The sequence below is a fragment of the Eleutherodactylus coqui genome, chromosome 4 (assembly GCF_035609145.1).
Source record: "Eleutherodactylus coqui strain aEleCoq1 chromosome 4, aEleCoq1.hap1, whole genome shotgun sequence".
NCBI classification, from domain to species: domain Eukaryota; kingdom Metazoa; phylum Chordata; class Amphibia; order Anura; family Eleutherodactylidae; genus Eleutherodactylus; species Eleutherodactylus coqui.
This window is the reverse complement of record NC_089840.1, coordinates 239,143,814-239,166,118: the sequence shown is the minus strand read 5'-3', so window position 1 is coordinate 239,166,118 and position 22,305 is coordinate 239,143,814. Positions and strand designations below refer to the sequence as shown.

The 22,305-nt window shown below is 43.1% G+C and overlaps 1 protein-coding gene across 2 annotated transcripts in view; it reads right to left on the bottom strand.

The window, feature by feature from the left end:
- LOC136626146 (solute carrier family 2, facilitated glucose transporter member 9-like) overlaps positions 1-22,305 on the bottom strand; it is a 79,010-nt gene that overhangs the window by 17,564 nt on the left and 39,141 nt on the right. For both annotated transcript variants that reach the window (XM_066600950.1, XM_066600949.1), the window contains 3 exons: positions 17,346-17,533; positions 15,731-15,841; positions 2,612-2,713 (listed from right to left, as the gene is read on the bottom strand). In XM_066600950.1, the coding sequence (XP_066457047.1) occupies positions 2,612-2,713; positions 15,731-15,841; positions 17,346-17,533 (401 nt within the window). The remainder of the gene's footprint in view (positions 1-2,611; positions 2,714-15,730; positions 15,842-17,345; positions 17,534-22,305) is intronic.

Genomic DNA, 22,305 nt, shown 5'->3' with positions numbered 1-22,305 from the left:
GCATCAGTGCATTCAATGTCTTGGTCTTCTGCCTCTGCTTGTTTGGTCTGCTCCATTGACATCCATTACACTGAATGACCAAAAAGCTCCTCAGACTGATCCATGTGGACTGCTTCAGAGAGTGTGGGCGCAGTAGAGGGTAGATATTCACGGCTGACTGGTACAGACTGACTGCTGTGTGTCTACGACTGGGAGGAAGAGAAGGTGGTGGTACTTGAGGCATGCTGTGTCATCTACTCTATGACCCGGAGTTATAACAACTGAGCCACCACACCTGTCCTTTCTACTCTAGAGGGGGAGAACAGCAAAAATAAACACAAAGAGAACATAAAAACACCATCCAGATGGTGCCATTAGACAGATTTGAACCCCAGCACTTCAAGCCAGCAGTGCCAAGTTCAATCTGCTGAATTGTGTTTTTATTCTCAACTAGCTTACCCGTCGCGCGTTGCTGCGAAGACAGACAGACATACATTCATTCGTTTTTAAATATCTAGATAACAACCAATCACAGCGCAGCTTTCATGTTACCTCAGTGGTATAATATATAACAACCAATCACAGCGCAGCTTTCATGTTACCTTAGCAGTATAAAATATAACAACCAATCACAGCGCAGCTTTCATGTTACCTCAGCAGTAAGAGAAATAACAACCAATCACAGCGCAACTTTTATTCTGCCTCAGCAATATAAAAAATAGCAACCAATCACAGCGCAGCTTTCATGTTACCTCTGCGGTATTATATATAGCAACCAATCACAGCGCAGCTTTCATGTTACCTCAGTGGTATAATATATAACAACGAATCGCAGCACAGCTTTCATGCAACCTCAGTAGTATAAGAAGTAGCCACCAATCACAGCACAGCTTTCATGTTACCTCAGCAGTATAAGAAATAGCAACCAATCACAGCACAGCTTTCATGTTACTTCAGCATTCTCAATATCCAGCAATTGTCTTGCGAAACGTTCGGTGGATGCATCATTTTCTGGTTGAACACTCATCCCGTTGCTCGTAATGCCTTTTGCTTTCGTGCTTGAGATGGAAATCAAACGATCTTTGTCTGGGGGGCATAACTGTCGACGATGCTCGTACGCATGCCACCTATCGTAGGATAGTTGTACTATGCCAGTAACCTTCCCAGGAGTGTACTCAACAACTTCCCAAAGTCTCATGGCAATTGGATGAATGGTGTAGTAATGCATAAAGGACAGACAGACATTCATTTATATATATCAGGAAGTGAGAGAATTAGATTCCGTACGTAAAATTTGGACGCTAATTGTTTTGCGCTTAGAATTGAATAATCGACTTGGGACCCATTAGCTTTTCCTATTTATGACATATTCAATGCCCGTGCCAAATTTAAGGTTTCTATGTGAGAAAATAACATTTCGTACGTAAAAATTGGACGCTAATTCTTTTGCGCATAGAATTGAATAATCGAGTTGGGACCCATTAGCGTTTCCTATTTATGACATATTCAATGCCCGTGCCAAATTTCAAGTTTCTATGACATTGGGAAGCGAGAAAATTACATTCCGTACATAAAATTTGGACGCTAATTCTTTTGCGCATAGAATTGAATAATGGAGTTGGGACCCATTACCTTTTCCTATTTATGACATAATCAATGCTCGTGCCAAATTTCAAGTTTCTATGACATTGGGAAGCGAGAAAATTAGATTCCGTACGTAAAATTTGGACGCTAATTCTTTGGCGCTTACAATTGAATAATCGAGTTGGGACCCATTAACTTTTCTTATTTATGACATAATCAATGCTTGTGCCAAATTTCAAGTTTCTATGACATTGAGAAGCGAGAAAATTAGATTCCGTACGTAAAATTTGGACGCTAATTCTTTGGCGCTTAGAATTGAATAATCGAGTTGGGACCCATTACCTTTTCCTATTCATGACATAAACAATGCTCGTGCCAAATTTCATGTTTCTACAACATCGGGAAGTGAGAGAATTAGTGGCAATGATGGAAATCGAACGATCTACGTGGGGGGTTGTAACTGTCGACGACGCACGCACGCGCGCCATTTATCGTAGCATAAATGTGCTATGCCAGTAATCTTCCCAGGAGTGTACTCAACAACTTCCCAAAGTTTCATGGCGATCGGGTGAATGGTGTAGTAGCTCATAAAGGACAAACAGACAGACAGACACACACGCAGACAGACACACACGCATTCATTCAATTTTATATATATAGATGAGTATGTTTTGGCTTTTCTCTTTCTCCTCTGGAGCAGAAAGTACAGGTGTGGTGATTCAGTTGTTAGTACTACTACTTTGCATTACTGAAGTTCTAGGTTCAAATCTGTCCATGGGCACACACACACATACACCTCAACCTACCTCTCTCTTTATTGAAAAAATTATTTTCCAGCGATTTTTGCTAAAAATCAGGATGACACAATTCAATTTTGCAAAATTCGGCCCAATTTTATCACCCGGCCAATCACGACGAGCAACACTAATTGTAATCAATCTCATTTTATTTTGGTCACTTCTGAGGGTTCATTAGTTCTACTACACAGTATATTCAGCAGGTGGCCTGTGTCAAGGTCACCTCCTACTTCTGTCCAGTCATTACTCACCTGAAATACAAGTGCTACAGTAATTCCCGCACAACAAAATCCCATAAAACTAAATCCACCAATGATAAGCGGCCGTCTTCCCACCTTCTCCACTGTAAAACACTGCAAATATAGAAAAAATGTCATTAAATAATGCTCAAAAATGCATAGGTAAATAAAGGGTTCATTTTATTTTTTGAGCAGTCTGTTTTCTATGTTTCATATTAAGATTACAACCTCTTGGAAGGTAGTGATTCTGCAAGTAAGGAGTCTTTAAGGAAATGCTGTCTGGGAAGAGGTATGCAAATCAGTCCTCCTCCAGAAGAAGAAAAACATCTCTTTAGTGCCATCTATAGGTAGCTGTCCTAATTCTGAGCATTCAAAGAGTCTTGAAACATGACACGGGTTATTAGTGAAACCCATCTGTAGATAGTTTACTTCATCCTTAGGGTGGATTCAGACGAGCGTGCTTATGTGCGTACATACGTGCGCACATAACCACACGTCTATTAGAACCATTGGTTCCCTGTGGTGTGTTCACATGTCTATGTTTTACAAGCGTGCAAACACGCGCACCTGTAAAAGATAGGATATGCGTGCACCATAGGTCCATGGTGCCTGTAAATATTCCCCGCGGGAAGTTTTCTTGTCACTGAACACTGTGACAGCACTGTCACACTGTTCAGTGACAAGGGGACTCCCCGTGGGGAGTAAAGAATCCCCTGCCACAGCTGTCACAGCAGTGGCAGAGGATCGCGATGTTCTCCCATTGCTTTCGATGGGACCAGTGCTTCTTCAGTCCCATTGAAAGCAATGGGCTGCCGCCAAGTCCTGCAGGGATTTCAGAGAAAGACCTTTAAATATAAGGCTTTTGCTAAAAATCATCCCTAGAATTTGTTAAAAATAAAAAATATATACTCAACTCCCCTCAGGGAGAAGACAGGCTGGATGCGCCTGAGCCCCGGCAGCTGAGGTGAGGTGATTATATATTTTTAACACATTCTAGGGATGATTTTCATGGAAGGGCTTATAGTTAAAGCCCCTCCCCGAAAATCCCTGCAGGGCTTGCCGGCAGCCCATTGCATTCAATGGGACTGCAGAAGCGTCGGTCCCATTTAAAGCAATGGGAGAACATTGTGATCCTCTGCCATAGCTGTTGCAGCTGTGACAGGGGAATTCTTCAGCCTCGTGGTGAGTCCCCTTGTCACTGAACACTGTGACAGTGCTGTCACAGTGTACAGTGACAAGGGGCCTCCCCATTGAGATGATGAATTCCTCTGCTACAGCTGTGGCAGGGGATTCTTTACTCCCCACAGCGGCGGAGAGATGAATATATATATTTTTTTTTAACACAAACCATGGCTGATTTTCAGGGAGGGGCTTATATTTCAAGCTCTTCCCTGAAAAACACTGCAGAGGTGGGGGCATCCTATTGCTTTCAACGCGCCAGCTGGTAGCCGCCATGGCCCCATTGAACGTGATCTTGCACGGACCTGCATTCATGCATGTTTTACCACATACGTGGGTGCGCGGTTTTGTGCGCACCAATGTAAGGAGAGCTGTTTCATTCATTAACTGTATCTTTATACATACTAAAGGCGGTGTCTTATGAAGACAACCCATTTCATTACGTCCTGATTTTAAAAGAAGGGGTCAAACTTGATATTCTTCTCTGTTAGCCAGAATGTAGAGACTTCCACAAAGCTGATTTTGGCTTCCTCCAGCAATAACAGCAGATTGCTCAGTCAACTTTGTGAAATGACCCCTTCAATGTCATAAATATCTGCTGGGTCTTAGGCTTTACTCACACACGCGTTTTATCATGGCAATTTTGCCGCGATAACACGCTGGCTGAAAATCGCGACCAACTGAAGCATTGGATTCCAATGCGCTTATTCAGATGGGTGATTTTTGGGGGTGTAAAATCGTCTGGCCGGCTGCTTTTATGCGGGACCGGAAAAGATAGATCTGGTCCTATCTTTTGCCAGAATACGGCGGCCAGTCCCATAGACTCCTATGGGTACTACCGTAAAATGGATGTGGGGGGAGTTTAGCAGAGCCGCTGCTAAACTCCCTCCCTCTCTGCCCTCCTTGCCAGCAAAGGGAGGGGTGGGAGATTAGCACATTAGCTCCCGCACTGTGTGCCCCGTCCCCTTGCCATTAATGGGTGGAAGTTTAGCAAGCTAACTCCCGCCCCCTCCCTTTGCCAGCAGCCGGCAAGGGGCGGAGAGGGGAGGAAGTTTAGCAGATCTAAACACTCTCCCCCTGCCCAATGGTATTCCCCAGCCATCTGAACGGACAACAAAACAAGAGATGCAAGTTGGTCGCAGCTGCCTCTTGTTCATGCGATTTTTGGCCTCGACGCGGGTGTCCGAGAGTTGCAGCACCTGTGTGAAGGAGCCCTTATAACCAAAGATTCACCATAACATTCCATTATAGGAAATACTGAAATGGCCAATAAAGTTGTAAGAAAAATAAGCGAACCCTTAGAATTACCTGAATTTCTGCAATGATTACTAATTAAATGTGGTTTAATTGTTATGCAAGTAAAACAGTATAGACAAATGCAATCAAATAAAAATAAAAACACATAAACATGTGTACCATTCATGTTTTTAATTGAGAAGACATCCATATTGCAGGGGAGGGAAACTATGTGAACCCTTAAATATAATAACCTGTAGATCCTAGTTTACCATAAATCGCCTCCATAAACATTCCCTGAAAATAAGCTTTGCACAATGTTGAGGAGCAATTTTGGACCATGCCTCCATGCAAAGGTGTTTCAGTTCATCAATATTTCTGGAATGCCTTGTATGCCCAGCCCTCTTCAGGCCATGCCACAGCATCTCAATAGGATTAAGTTCAGAACTCTGATTTACACCTTCCAAAAAACAAATCCTCTTATGTAACATAACATTAATAGGTCATACGGCAGAGGACATCTGATTTGGTGACCGATTGTTTTCCTAATCCTTTAAAATTAATTTTGTTTTAATTAATCGTCAATGAAGAATACTACATTCTAGTAATTATATTTTGATTGCTGTAGAGGTTACGTTGCTATGTCCTGTGCTAATTCATGTAAAAGTGATAAACGTTACATCATCTTTTTATAGCAGTAATAATATCTTTTTTCGTCTGCCTAAAAACAGACGAAAGCTACAAAAGCAGATTAGATTAAAAAAAATAAAAAAATAAATTGCCATTGCCACCTAAATTCTATCTTCTAAATTGATGAAAAGATATTGAAGGGTGTTAAAAAAAAAACAAAAAAAACACATAACAAAGAATCTTCTCAGCGCTGCATTAGCTTCAACTTTCCTTCTCCCTGCTGGAAAACAAGAAGCAGGAAAGCAAAAAAAAAAAAAAAAGCTTTGAGCAAAACCAGCAAAAAATATTGACAGCAGAACAAATGCTTGTAATTTTATAACCAATCTCCTAGTGTCCATCGGGTGCCATTTCTGTCTCCACTCAGGACCAATCAGACTTACAGAGCTATGAGTCTGCCTGAGTGAATGTGAGCTGGTTACTGCAAACCCATTCCTCCTGCACCTCTTCAAGCACTTTTATTACTGCTCCATAGTAGATGGCAAGGGCGAGGACCATTTAGCGGGTCAGAGTACAGCTGAATAAAGAGGGGGATTTGAGAAAGATAGAAAGGGGTAAATAAGCAGAGAGGGTGGTGGAGTGGGATTCTAGATTTCACTTCTACACCGAGATGCGTTTATTAAAGGAAGGCCGTGCTGCGAGATTTTGCTCCTGGGAGCCGATGGCTCACATTAGTCTCTCTAATTGTCAAAAATCTAATTTAGTGTTATGTAGCACAGGCCAGCCCTGGGTTAAAAATATGGAACGCGTGCTCGGTTATAAATTTGCTCTCCGCTGAGGTAACTCTCAGATAAGGAGACTATAAATGGTTTGGAACGAGAGGCTGATGGGGGGAGGTCGAGGACAGGATCAAAAGGGGACAAGACAGCGACATGAAAGCAATCAGCTTGTTAGGTGGCGATTTTTCTTTGTGTTTATAGGGAAGGATAATCGCCAACACCCTTCTCTGTTTTCTTGTCTCATTCGTGCTGCTCAGTTGCAGTTTTCTTTGTTTCCGCACATCACTTTTGAAGTCCATCGTGGAAAGGATTCTAAGACCATTATTGGGGCACTAATGATAAATTTGTTTTTAGGTGGATTGTATAAAGGTGACATGATCATAAGCAAGTTCTGAAGGATCTGGTTGAGTATACTTCTTAAATATGTACAGTATATACTTCTGGAGTAAGAAGAGCTTCCAATGCTTCATATCCGTATAGGAGGTATATTGTGGTTTTTGTTTATGTATAACACGCAGAGGTAGTGCTGAATTACCAAATAAGCAAAGTAGGCACCGGCCTAAGGGTCCCACGACAACGGATCAAAAAAATATTGATTTGATCTTGAAAGAGAATTACAATCAAGCTTTCGTAAATTGTTGCCAAAAGATAGGGAAAAAATGAATTAACTCAAACAAACAAAAGCTTTGCATTTAAGACACTATAGAGAAAATATTGTATTAATGTAATTCACACATTAACAGCTTAACTCTTTAGCGCTACAGGACGTAAGTTTATGTCCTGGGTGCATGGTACTTATGTCCTGTGGATGGCGCGGGATCAAAAATGAGCCTTTGCCATCCTGCATTGAATTCAATGAATGGCTGAGCACTGCCTTTGATTGGCTGGGCGCTGTGACCAATTACAGGCAGCCCTCAGCTGTCATTCAATGGCTGAGCACTGCCTCTTATTAGTCACAGGGCTCAGCCAATCAGACCCAGCACTTTCAGGAGGCGGGGATTTTTAAATCCCCGGCTAGGAGATAGTGTTTCAGAAGAGTTCCCGGGGAAAAGATGCGACGAAGCTGGACAGCGGTGGACAGGTAATATATATATATATATATATATATATATATATATATATATACACACTTTTTTTTTTCCAGCAGCTAGGTATGATTTTCATGGAAGGACTTATACTTCAAGCCCTTCCCCGAAAATCACTGCGGGGGTTGCCTGCATCCCATTGCTTCCAATGGGGCGTCAGCAGTATCGGCCCCATTGAAAGCAATTGGAGCACATCGCTGTCCTCTGCCACAGCTGTGACAGCTGTGGCAGAGGATTCTTTTGTTCCCACTGCAGTCCCGTGATCAATAAACACTGTGACAGTGATAAGGGGACTCCCTGTAACATCACAGGATGTTACGCGCAGCTTGGACCTTCCTGATGCACGCATGATCTATTTTTTGCAGGTTTGAGTATTTTGTGCCTGTAAAAAATGGACATGTGAACATTGCATACGGAACCAATGGATCTAATAGACGTGATTTTTTGTGCACACATACACTACCGTTCAAAAGTTTGGGGTCACCCAAACAATTTTGTGTTTTCCATGAAAAGTCACACTTATTCACCACCATGCGTTGTGAAATGAATAGACAATAGAGCCAAGACATTGACAAGGTTAGAAATAATGATTTGTATTTGAAATAACATTGTTTTTACATCAAACTTTGCTTTCTTCAAAGAATCCTCCTTTTGCAGCAATTACAGCATTGCACACCTTTGACATTCTAGCTGTTAATTTGTTGAGGTAAGCTTGAGAAATTGCACCCCACGCTTCTAGAAGCATCTCCCACAAGTTGGATTGGTTGGATGGGCACTTCTGGCGTACCATACGGTCAAGCTGCTCCCACAACAGCTCAATGGGGTTCAGATCTGGTGACTGCGCTGGCCACTCCATTACCGATAGAATACCAGCTGCCTGCTTCTGCTGTAAATAGTTCTTGCACAATTTGGAGGTGTGTTTAGGGTCATTGTCCTGTTGTAGGATGAAATTGGTTCCAATCAAGCGCTGTCCACTGGGTATGGCATGGCGTTGCAAAATGGAGTGATAGCCTTCCTTATTCAGAATCCCTTTTACCCTGTACAAATCTCCCACCTTACCAGCACCAAAGCAACCCCAGACCATCACATTACCTCCACCATGCTTAACAGATGGCGTCAGGCATTCTTCCAGCATCTTTTCATTTGTTCTGCGTCTCACAAACGTTCTTCTTTGTGATCCAAACACCTCAAACTTGGATTCATCCGTCCACAACACTTTTTTCCAGTCTTCCTCTGTCCAATGTCTGTGTTCTTTTGCCCATCTTAATCTTTTTCTTTTATTGGCCAGTCTCAGATATGGCTTTTTCTTTGCCACTCTGCCCTGAAGCCCAAAATCCCACAGCCGCCTCTTCACTGTAGATGTTGACACTGGTGTTTTGCGGGTACTATTTAATGAAGATGCCAGTTGGGTACCTGTGAGGCGTCTGTTTCTCAAACTAGAGACTCTAATGTGCTTATCTTCTTGCTTAGTTGTGCAACGCGGCCTCCCACTTCTTTTTCTACTCTGGTTAGAGCCTGTTTGTGCTGTCCTCTGAAGGGAGTAGTACACACCGTTGTAGGAAATCTTCAATTTCTTAGCAATTTCTCGCATGGAATAGCCTTCATTTCTAAGAACAAGAATAGACTGTCGAGTTTCAGATGAAAGTTCTCTTTTTCTGGCCATTTTGAGCGTTTAATTGACCCCACAAATGTGATGCTCCAGAAACTCAATCTGCTCACAGGAAGGTCAGTTTTGTAGCTTCTGTAAAGAGCTAGACTGTTTTCAGATGTGTGAACATGATTGCACAAGGGTTTTCTAATCATCAATTAGCCTTCTGAGCCAATGAGCAAACACATTGTACCATTAGAACACTGGAGTGATAGTTGCTGGAAATGGGCCTCTATACACCTTTGTAGATATTGCACAAAAAACCAGACATTTGCAGCTAGAATAGTCATTTACCACATTAGCAATGTATAGAGTGCATTTGTTTAAAGTTAGGACTAGTTTAAAGTTATCTTCATTGAAAAGTACAGTGCTTTTCCTTCAAAAATAAGGACATTTCAATGTGACCCCAAACTTTTGAACGGTAGTGTAAGTGCGCACAAAAAAAGTCACTCGTCTGACTTTGCCCTTAAAGTAATCAAAAAAGCTGTAGGTACACCAAAATGGTACCAATAAAAGCTACAGCTTATCATGCAAAAAACAAGTCCTGCCTCCAGGAAGGGCTGGCTGTGATTGATTCATGAACACGTTGGCTTAGTCAATCAGAGCCAGTGCTTGATGAACCAATCACAGCCATTCAATCAATGAATGAATGAACGGCTGTGATTGGTTCATTGAGCGCCAACTCTGATTGGCTGAGCCCCCGGCACTCATGAACCAATAACTGCCAGCCCTTCCTGGAGGCAGGGATTTTGATCCTCCAATCCATGAAGGGCTGACAGAAGACTGAAGATGAGTAGTCGTAGGGCTGACAGTAGACTGAAGAAAGACCCGCGCCAGAGATGACAGCACTTGTTAGATGAGGTATTATTTTTTTTGCTTTCTTACGGCAACTAGGGCATTTTCGTTGACTTCAGATCCTAGTAGAATATTCGTGAGTAGAAGCATCGAGAACACGACAAGTAAATATACCCAACATTAACATTGTAAATGGTTTATTAAAATTGTTGGTTGGTAAAATTAAAAATGTATCAGCAGATAATTTGCAAGGAGAAGCTTGGACATTTCAATGGCCTAGGGGCCTCTACAGGGTTTTATCCGGCACTACATAGAGGCATAACTTGAAGTTCTTGGAGTCCAATAAAAAAGTTATAACAGGGCCCTTCACCATCCACCATGGAGAATTTGGGGAACTAAGGTCTATGTGCAACTGCTACCTCTGTACCCACTATGGCTACACCCCTGTGTAGTGTGTTAATGATACAGAAGTATTGCATGTATACATGCAATACAAATGCAACCAATGCACAAACGGTAGGGCCGTAAGAAAGATGGGGACACCTCAAGTTAACCTCCCCCTTTATCTATAAGCAGTATAGATTTGAATAGATCTCTTCTCTTTCCATAGTCACAGCACATCACCAAACAAGACATTGCAGGTATTTGCTAGAATAGGCCACTGATGTCCACCTGTTGGGAAGGGGGCGGTAGGGCTGGTCACAGTGACCACAAGCTACAACTAGTTTGGGATCCTGCGATTGGCCATAGTTTTCATACTATATCTGTCAGAAACTTAGGTAATATGCATGCAAACACTGCAACGAGATAGCACTGTGTGAGCAAAGTCTTTGATTGGTAATTAGAAGGATCTTTTTATGATGAAGTCAACAGGAACAATTCTTCTGACCTAGCCTTCAAAATTATCTCCGGTGTCAGTTGGAATTCATGCTAAAGCTTCCTTTTTAAATAAAATGGAAAAGTTTTACTCCTTTTTGACTACTGTGGAAATGTAGTGTTTGTGTGAGGCTCTGTGTGAAATGAGTCCTTTGTTTTGCATATACACCCGGAAGAGCTCTGGACTAATATGTTAAATGTATCCGCAGGGCACCATTCACCCAACAGAGGCCAAAGGAGTGTCCTTATGGCCCATGTCGGGCTTTTCTATCCAGACAGCCATTGCAAAAGGTATATTGGGTGGTATAAATGTCTTTACAGTGGGGCACTAGAGGCAACGTGTGTCACTGTATAATGTCCCAGCTGGACAGAAAACATCTTGTCTGGATCAAATGTAATTTGTGGTCCTAATAGAACGGATACACACTAGGACCATAGAGATATGGCAAAAAATAAAGTGGCAGCTATACAGCAAGACACCTTCTCAATTTGTTACAGTAATGTTAGGGTAAAGTTTTAGCTTTAAATTCCAACTGCAAGATGGTGCTCAAAACTGATGTATATTATGAGAAATGGTGCTTACTGCTTACACACAAGATTTCTGATTACACAAGCTCCAGCATTAATATTAACCATTTGCTTTTGCAAAACAACCATTATACTCTAAAACATGTGATTGTTCTCAGCAAGAGAAACGACGCAATCTTGTAGATATGATACCTTTTAATGGCTAACAAAAATACATGATGTAATAATAGCGAGCTTCCGAACCAACGCAGGGTTCTTCTTCAGGCTTAACTCTAAAACATTACATACCGTGTTTCCCCGAAAATAAGGCACCCCTGAAAATAAGGCACCCCCTGAAATTTGCAGAAGTCCCAAATATAAGCCCCCCCCCCCCCCGATAGTAAGGCATAGTAAAGTGTGCTGGCAAGTCAAGAGGCCTGTCCCCTGCTGCCATCCCCGCTGTCTCCTACCTCCAGATGTATAGGTAGATCTGCAGACAGTCGGCTGTTATCCTGTCCCTGCTGTGCTGTACGAGTGTGCTGTTGTAAGCTCCGCTTGCTGGCTGGAAAAGTCCATACTGCACGTTCTGTTCCTGCTGTACACGTCTGCTGTGATGAGCTCCCCCTGGTGGCCAGAAGCTGCAATACCATCCTTGCTTACAAGTGGTCCAGGACCTTCTGTCTGCAGACAGGTACGTTACTTTACAGCCCTTATTTTATGGATCTGTGTGTGAATCAGGCACCCTGTGTGATTCTTAAGGCTGGGTTCTCACAGAGCGTATTTCCAGCAGAAATCTCGCAGTTTGGCCACAGCGATAAACAGCGAGATTTCCGCCGGGAAAGCGCTGCTTCAAAACCCACGGCACTCAGCCACTTGTTTTGAAGCGACCTGGCTGCACGCTTTTCCGTTTCTGTGGCCGGTGAATCCGCACCACAACACCGGCTTCTCCCAGCTTTGCCGTGACAGATTTGCTGTCCCATGTGGACGAGATTTCTGAGAAATTTCGTCCACAAAGCTGGCCAATTGAGGGATTAGCGGCCACAGATGGATTTGCCATGGCGAAATAAGACACCCGCTGAAAATAAGACATAGCGCATATTTGGGAGCAAAAATTATATAAGACGCGTCTTATTTTCGGGGAAACAGGGTATTGACAATGGCATTTGTCCTGACAATCTACACATTTGTGCTGTTCCTACAAAAATACCTCCAAATATTTGAAAATAGTCACAATTACGACACAAATACTTGTCCATCAGGGGTGAAGGACTGGACAGCAGTCATAGCAGGTCCTAACACAGCCGCTATGTCAGACACAACTCAGAGGTACTTACAGCAGACACCAACCTACCGCCTTCACAGATCAGCGGCCCCGACAGGAGACACTGACTTACCGCCATCACAGATCAGTGGTCCCGACAAGAGACAGTGACTTACCGCCACCACAGATTAGTGGTCCTGACAGGAGACACCGACCTACTGCCACCACAGTCAGCGGTCCTGACAGGAGACACCAACCTATCGCCATCACAGATCAGCAGTCCTGACAGGAGACACCGACCTACCGCCATCATAGAACAGCGGTCCCCGACAGGAGACATTGACTTACCGCCACCACAGATTAGTGGTCCTGACAGGAGACACCGACCTACTGCCACCACAGATCAGTGGTCCTGACAGGAGACACCGACCTACTGCCACCACAGATCAGTGGTCCTGACAGGAGACACCAACCTATCGCAACCACAGATCAGCGGTCCTGATAGAAGACACTAACCTACCGCCATCACAGATCAGCGGTTCTGACAGGAGACACTGACCTACCGCCATCACAGAACAGCGGCCCCGACAGGAGACACTGACTTACCGCCACCACAGATTAGCGGTATTGATAGGAGACATCAACCTACGGCCACCACAGATCAGCGGTCCTGACAGAAGACACTGACTTACTGCCACCACAGATTAGTGTTCCTGACAGGAGACACTGACCTCCTGCCACCACAGATCAGCGGTCCTGACAGGAGACACCAACCTATCGCCACCACAGATCAGTGGTCCTGACGGGAGACACTAACCTACCACCATCACAGATCAGCAGTCCCGACAGGAGACACCAACCTACCGCCATCACAGAACAACGGCCCCGACAGGAGACATTGACTTACCGCCACCACAGATTAGTGGTCTTGACAGGAGACATTAACCTACGGCCACCACAGATCAGCGGTCCTGACAGAAGACACTGACTTACCGCCACCACTGATCAGCGGTCCTGACAGGAGACACCAACCTATCGCCACCACAGACCAGCAGTCCTGATAGCAAACATCTAACCTACGCCACCACAGATCATGGGTCCTGACAGGAGACACCAACCTACTGCTATCACAGATCAGCGGTCCTGACAGGAGACACCGACCTACCGCTACCACAGATCAGCAGTCCTGACAGGAGACACCAACCTACCGCCACCACAGAGATCTGGCAGGCTAAAGGACTTGTGGTGATATCACTACTGTGGGAGGAGCCATTCTGGAGTTTGGTAGTACTGTATACTAGATAAGCCAACAAACTACCAGGACCTGTGATGATGTCCCCATCATGTGATCACCTGTGTGGGTGGAGTCAGGGATCACATGACCAGGGGCAAAGCACTGTATCCAGGAGCTGTGTGTGTCATGTGTGGGAATCAGGATGGATGTAGTAGAGCTGCGAGTGGCTGTTTATCTAATATGCTGTGCGTGTAATTTGTATAGTCAGCATGGATGTATGTCATGTAGCAGAGCTGTGTTTGTAACATGTGCATGTACTGTGGCACAGCTGTGTTTGTGACGTGCACGTTATGTAGCAGAGCTGAGTTTGTAACATGCGCATGTACTTTGGCACAGCTATGTCTGTCACGCACATATGATGTAGAAGAGCTGTGTTTGTACCATGCGCATTTGATGTCTGTCAGGCGCATGTCATGTAGCACAGCTGTGTCTGTCACTGGCATATAATGTAGCAAAGCTGTGTTTGTACCATGCGCATGTCATGTGCAAAGCTGTGTTTGTGATGCACATGTCATTTACTAGAGCTGAGTTTGTAACATGTGCATGTACTGTGGCAAAGCTGTGTCTGTCACGCGCATATAATGTAGAAGAGCTTTGTCTGTGACGCACAAGACTTGTAGCAGAGCTGTTTCTGTGTCACGCATGCCATGTAGCAGAGTTGTGTCTGTCAGGTGCATGGCATGTAGCACAGCTGTGTGTGTCAGTCAGACGCCCATGTCATATACCACAGCTGTGTGTGTGCATGACGTGCATGTAGCAGAGCTGTGTAGCACATTGCACCATTAGAAACACTGGTACTATAATTTCCCAATAATTACTATTATTATTGTTCTATTGCAATCCTTTTGCTGCACGAGTAGCCACCCTAGCCCAAGTAGCCACCACCGTTGACCCCACTGAAGTTAGTGCACCCTCACGCTCACTGCAGCATAACTATTATATTTCATAGAAATTAGTACAATTTTAAAAATGTACCAAAAGGCTAAAAAACAAATCAATGACTTACAGTACTTGTAGCCTTTTTTTTTTTCCATTTTATTGTTAAAGAGGAATGGTTCTTTAAATATGTGCCCTATTGGGCTCAGATCATGATTGCAGTACACTAGTAGTCTGAGGTGGATTGGTCTTAGACTCTACAGGGAGAAATCCCTGTAGGCCATTCAGGTCAAGGGCCGGTGTGGTCAGGCAAGGCTGATATCAACACCTGAGAAAATGATTAGACACACTCTGCACTCCATTGAGCTCACTGCCACTGACTTAGGGTTGATGCAAGATGGAGCATTTACTACAGACCCCGCTGTCCCAGTGGTTCTGGAAGTCCAGGCAGCAACTGGTGGCTGGATGTGGTGAATGACCTTTTTATTATAGAAGGCAGTGTGGCTGTGTAGTGTGGAGGTGGTACTAGTGCCTGTGACATCAGCAGGCGGCTTCGGCGTCTCTTCTAAGTTAATCACCCGCCTTTGATACCCTTTTGGTGCAATAACGAGCAGAGCTGGTGCAATTGTGAACTGCGCTCAGCTCATCCAGGCTTACAGAGACAATTAATGAATGGATGAAATCTCGAAGCACAGATCTACCATCAGGTAATACTTGTGTTGGCCCCCTCTGCTAGTAATTTGGACCTGCCTATAACATGAGGCCCTGTTTGGGTTTCTTCCAGGGCCATTTGAAGTTCTCAATCCACCCCTGCTAGCAGCGCTTATCTTTTCTGTTTCTCATGCATACCAAGCTTGAAGTCAAGAAATAGACATAACATTATAATATTTGTACCTACAGAACATCAAGCACAATTCATGATTTTAGATGGGCTTTGAATAGAATTTTAAGTAAACGTTAACACCTACCCCAATCAGACCGGCAATTATCTCAATTGCACCTGTGCCCACCGTTGTGTACGGTACTTCAGCCAAAGGGACGCCAGCATTCTCAAATATGGAGTTAGTGTAGAACCAAATCTGTGAACAAATAGAATTATATTGTCTGGAAGATCTGATGGAGAACATACATTACATTAATGATCAGGGTATTGTGAACGCAGACATTTAAGGCATAGCCTCTAGGCAGCACTCACAGTGTGCTCATGGAGTGGTTTTAATAGGCATCAGAGTGTATGATCATAGCCTTGAAGTTAATTTGATCTCATTTAAGTAGTGGGTACTTGCTTTAAATAAGGGAGATGGAATAAATCCTCTACAGTGCCACCTATTGAAAGGCAGCATTCCTTCAAGTCAAAGTCAGACTTTTTATACAAGTCTTGTCACAATGACTGGGAATTAAAAGCAAAGCCAGACTCCATGTACATACAGCTGTTTCAGCTGTATGTACATGGAGTCTGGCTTTGCTTTTAATTCCCAGTCATTGTGACAAGACTTGTATAAAAAGTCTGACTTTGACTTGAAGGAATGCTGCCTTTCAATAGGTGGCACTGTAGAGGATTTATTCCATCTCCCTTATTTGCATATTACCCAGAGGAGCGTGCATGGCCATTTGAGTCTCCTCACTTAGTTATAGTATATAGTAGCTCTCCCTAAGGAGAATAGAGCGTACTTGCTTTAGACACATCTATAGAAATGCACTTATTATATATCATTCTATTACATTTGTAAAGATTCCACTAAACAAAAAAGCAACAACAGTATAAAGTTAGCAGCAAGATGACCTCGCACTAACATTACCATAGGCTAAAAATGATGCGGCCACTCATAATGATCACTTCGTAAAATAAAATACAAAAGAGCTATCAGCAAACAAAATTTTCTGCGCTCAAAAAATAGTGTGTAACCACAAATAGTAGTCTGTCAAGAATATAATGGAGTTACACTTACTGGGAAGGAGGGGGGTATGATGACCATGAGCCCCCTCCTTGAAGTGATATCTCCTTCAGCCTCCAGATAGATGTTTCCACACGTTTATGAAGTAAAGTAATAACACCTTTAATTCCAAACTTCGCTAAGATAACGGGCAACGCGTTTCAGTGCACACAGGCACCTTTCTCAAGCCTTGAGAAAGGTGCCTGTGTGCACTGAAACGCGTTGCCCGTTATCTTAGCGAAGTTTGGAATTAAAGGTGTTATTACTTTACTTCATAAACGTGTGGAAACATCTATCTGGAGGCTGAAGGAGATATCACTTCAAGGAGGGGGCTCATGGTCATCATACCCCCCTCCTTCCCAGTAAGTGTAACTCCATTATATTCTTGACAGACTACTATTTGTGGTTACACACTATTTTTTGAGCGCAGAAAATTTTGTTTGCTGATAGCTCTTTTGTATTTTATTCCTTTGGGACCACTCTCTTATGAGAGACCCCAATTATTTCTGCAGCTCTCCCCCTTGCATTGGAGGATCAAAATAGTGTCGGTTTCCACTGAATGTCAACCTTGAGGCGCTATCTGGTACATCTTCTTGTGACTTCGTAAAATAAGGCCTACTACCTCCATTACAGGATATGGGAGACTTACTGCATCGATTCCAGATAGCTGCATCCCCATATTGATCACAATGACGGAGAGGGTCTGCCAGAACAAGCTGCGGTCCAGTATGAGCTCACACACCGAAACAGTCTCCACAGACGTTAGAGACTGCTGCTCTTCCTGCATTTCCTCAATAGCATCTTGGACATCATACTCTCCGCGAAAACAACGGAGTGCTGCAAAAAATTATTAGATGAGGTGTCCATTTTTATTCCTGAGTCATTAAACAAATCTTCATAAAGATTTACAACAGTGAAGTATGAAGAAAGGTTGTTAGTACATCCTCACACTCCTTCTCCCAAGCCGCACTACTACTGTGCAACTGACTGCCCCGGACCATCAGACTTGCTCCTAATACTGCCAGTTTTTAAGTGTGCCTTGAAAACTCATTTCTTCAAGGAGACTTGTGCCACATAACCTTACTCCATAACCTGAACCAAACATGACCTAGTCACAAATGTCTCTGCTTAAAGGGGTTGTGCCCAGATAAAAAGTTATCCCTTATTCGTAGGATAGGGGAAAACTTTATGATCAACGGAGGTCCAACTGCTGGGACTGACACCGATTGAGAGGTCCTGACGTGAGTAGAGTGAAGGTCATGTATATAATAATGATCTTTATTTATATAGCGCCAACATATTCCGCAGCGCTTACAAGACAGGGGAAACAGAAACAAGACCACGGTTACATTAAATAATCAATTGATGGAGACAGTAGGGGTGAGGGTTCTGCTCCAATGAGCTTACATACTACAAATAATGGGGTGATACAGAAGGTAAAGGGGCTGGAGATGTGCACGGGATGGCGAGGTGGAGAGTGAGGGATGCTATACACATAAGCAATGGTCAGACTTAGGCTTTATTCACACGAGCGTTTTTACGGAGCTATGTAGCCGCAATTTTACACGTGAACGAAAAATGCGACCATATGAGACACTGGATCCCAATGCATTCGTTTACAAGGCGATTTTGTGGCACGTAAAAATGTTGCACTGGAAAAAATAGAACATACGCAACCAAAATAGGTGACTGCTATTAAACGCTGCATGAAAAGATAGTTCTGGTTCTATCTTTCGACTGATATACACTGGTGGTTTCCATAGACTCATATGGGAGCTGGGAAAAAAGGGTGGGGAACGGAGTTTAGCAGAATCCAATGCAGGAAAAACCTTACAGGTGCCTCTATTTAGGCCTTTGACGTCATTCTGAACACTTATGCCGAGCATGGGATTTCCGGGCTGCGGCGTATTTTTTTACTATATATGTCACACCCAGGCATGTGAATGGACGGGACAATGCTAATTAAGCTCGGGATATAATCGTGTCTTTTTTTCATTCACGCGATTTTACGGCATGTGTGGGTGACCGTAAAAACACATATGCTCATATGACAGAGCCCTTAAGCCATGTGGTGGCTGAATCGGTATGACTGCAGGGAGTGGTTGATTGTGGCTAGCAGGTATTGCAGTCTGTAGGACAGGGAGCATGTTATCAGGCGGAGTACAGAGGGATTTGGTTTAGGGGATATGGTATGGCTCCCTGAAGAGGTGCGTTTTTAGAGCATGCCTGAAATTCTGTGTGTCAGGGATTGCCCTGATAGTTTGTGGTAGCGTGTTTCAGAGGACTGGTGCAGCTCTGGAGAAGTCTTGGAGGCGGGAATGAGAAGTTCAAATTATGCACCAATAAGACGTCTGAAGCACTAAAGATTGCCGAGATTTCCAGTGCTCCCACTGAAATGTATGGAGTGGCGGCGCACATGTGCAACCCCTGCTCCATTCATGTCAGGACCTTCGGGACCCCGGTTCTAGGGATCAGTGGAGGTCCAAGCAGTGGGAAATCTACCGATCATAATATTAGCCTTCTCTTGTAGATGGAAATAACTTTTTATCTTGGGTCAACCCCTTTACCTCTATCCTCAACTACATACCTTTGTCACATGACTCTGGATTTTATAGCTATCTTTGGCTTAGATACTAGCCAAGTGATGGGCTCTCACAGCTTTATTTACAGCCTGCATGCCAACATTGGCCTGGCCCAATAGACAAAATTAGCACCTTGCACCTTTTGCATCATTCCTCCCATACCATTGTAAGTTCTTACGGATAAGGACTCATCCCCTTCCATCTCATTGTTTTCATTTGTTTTAATTACCGTATATACTCGAGTATAAGCCGACTGTTTCAGCACATTTTTTATGCTGAAAAAACCCCCCTCGGCTTATACTCGAGTCACAAGTTTCTCCCATTGCTTTCAATGGGGCCGGGGCTGCTGTCGGAAGCCCCATTGAGAATAATAGACTGCCGGCACTCCTGCAGTGATTTTTAGGGAAGGGCTTTAAATATAAGCCCTTCTCTGAAAGTCACAGCACTCAGCCAATCACAGGCAGCGCTTGCCCATTCAAAGAAAGAACTTCATTACAGTCATGGGACCCAAGAGGCTAGAAGCGCCTGAGCCCGGCAGCTGCGGATAGGTGAGTATATATATTTTTTTTACACCAGCTATGGATGATTTTTCAGGGAAGGGCTTATATTTAAAGCCCTTCCCTGAAAATCAATGCAGGGGTTGCCGGCAGACCATTGCTTTCAATGGGGCCACCGACAGCAGCCGAGGCCCCATTGAAAGCAATGGTGCATGAAGCATGCTTTTCCCACCCTAGCCTTATACTCGACGCACCTAATTTTCCCATTTTTTGTGGTAAAATTAGGTGCCTCGGCTTATACTCGGGTTGGCTAATACTCGAGTATATACAGTACTTGTCATTTTACTTGTTTGTTACTCAATTGTAAAGTGCTGTGGAATATGCTGACACTATATAAAGATTCATATATTATTAAATGTTTGCTAGATGAATTATGTTCAAAGAAATAACTAAGAAGGCCTAACTACGCAAAAGGCAGGGCTAATAATATATCCACCTATATCCATGCCCTTTTTTTTGTTTTTTAATAGAATGCCTTAGTATTGTTTTTGTGCATTGGAACTTGCATAAGTTAAAGTTTTCATTTAGGCATATTGATAGTAAAGTATACTACTAAGTCGACCACATCCTGCTATCACTGTCTAATTTGGTAACATATCTAAATATTACAAGGCTAAAACTAGCAATTTTGCAGTTGTTCTCAGTGGTCCGTCTTTAAGTGTCCCTGGAAGCTTCTTATTGTGATTAAATAAGAAATTCCACATAACTCTTTAAAGCCGCCCAATCTGCACCATGATTATGTAGAAGTCTTAACACAATGCAGGTCTGCCCTGAGTACCAGAACACCAGTATTACCGAGGACACGATAGGTGGGGGTGATCCTACTGATTTTTCATCAGGGCTGAGGAACTTCAAGTTATGCCCTTATAGAAAATAGGTTTCAGTATCAAAGTCACCATTTTGCCAAGAAATGGTATAATTAGTCATAAAGAAACCTCAGGATAGGAAACCATTGCCAACTAGAAATGGTATAATATTTTAAATCATGCAGTTTTTAGGCTACATTTGCAGAAGCAAGAAAAAGTAAGTGAACCCTTTTTAATAACCTGGATGTCTGCAATGATTATAATAATTAGTAATTAGTAAATGAATAGTAAATTAAATAGTAAATGATAATTAGTATAATGATTAGTAATTACTAAGAAAATGTGGTCTGATTGTTATTTAAGTAACAATTATAGACAAACACAATCTAACTAAACTAATAACATAAGCAGTTATACCATTTATGTCTTTTATTGAGCACATTGAATAATTATCCACAATGCAGGGAGAAAAAGTAAGTCAACCTCTGTGGTAATAATTTTTCTACAAGTTAATTGGCAAAAGGTGTTTCAATTAAGTAGATCAGATTGGAAATGAGGGGTTCACAGGTCCATTGAACATTAAATAAAGGCACACAAAGCCTGGTTAGTGATAAAGCTGTTCTTCTCAAGAAAGACCAGTTAGTGTGGAACCATACCTCAAGGCAAACAACTTAGAAGACCTGTTACAGAGACACATGAAGTTGGAGGGAGACATGATATATGGCACATGCTGGTATAACCTGGATATCTCCTGTATATAATTATATATATGTATAGCTGGTATAACTTATACCAGCTAACACATATGATTACATGCACTACATACCTTTGATACACTACATGGTCCACGCTCCCCTCTTCTACTATCAGCGACTGCTGGCTCGACCAATCACACAGCCAGCAGTGCACTGGTAGACTGCAGTTGTTACAAATCACAACTGCAGTCTCTCAGTGGAAGGGAGGACCACGCAGCGGGGAAATCTGCAGCGTGGAATTGACTGCCAGCTCCCAGGTAATAGCCATCTCCTCCCTGAGTGCCACCCACAGTGGGCAGTGATACAGTATATCTCAGGGGCCCATGGGCCTCCATTCGCTAAGAGGCTGGGTTGCAATTGTGACCCCTAGTGGTATACCAGTGAGTCCATGACCCGAAGACACCGTCCCAAAAAACACAAGTAAATTAACTAAAGAATTGTTGAAAAAAATAAGTAATTGGGAATGGCCAAGTCAGAGACCTGAACGTAACCCTATTAAGATGCTTTGGCAAGACCTTAAGAGCGCTGGGCATGTAAGGCATCCCAGAAATATTGATGAATTGAAATACATTTGCAGGGAGCAATAGTCCAATATTCCTGCTCAATGTTGTGCATTTCTTATTTGCATCTACAGGAATCATATGGTGGAGGTGATTGTTATTAAAGGGGATCTACAGGCTATTATAATTAAAGGGTCCACTTACTTTTTCTCCCTGCACTGTGGCTGTTTACTCAGTGTTCTCAATAAAAGACATGACAGATACAACTGTTTGTGTGTTATTATTTAAGTTACATTGTATTTGTCTATAGTCACGACTTAGAAAAGAATCAGATCACATTTTATTACTAATCAGTACAGCAATTCAGACGATTCCAATGGATTCACTTACTTTTTCTTGCAATTGCATA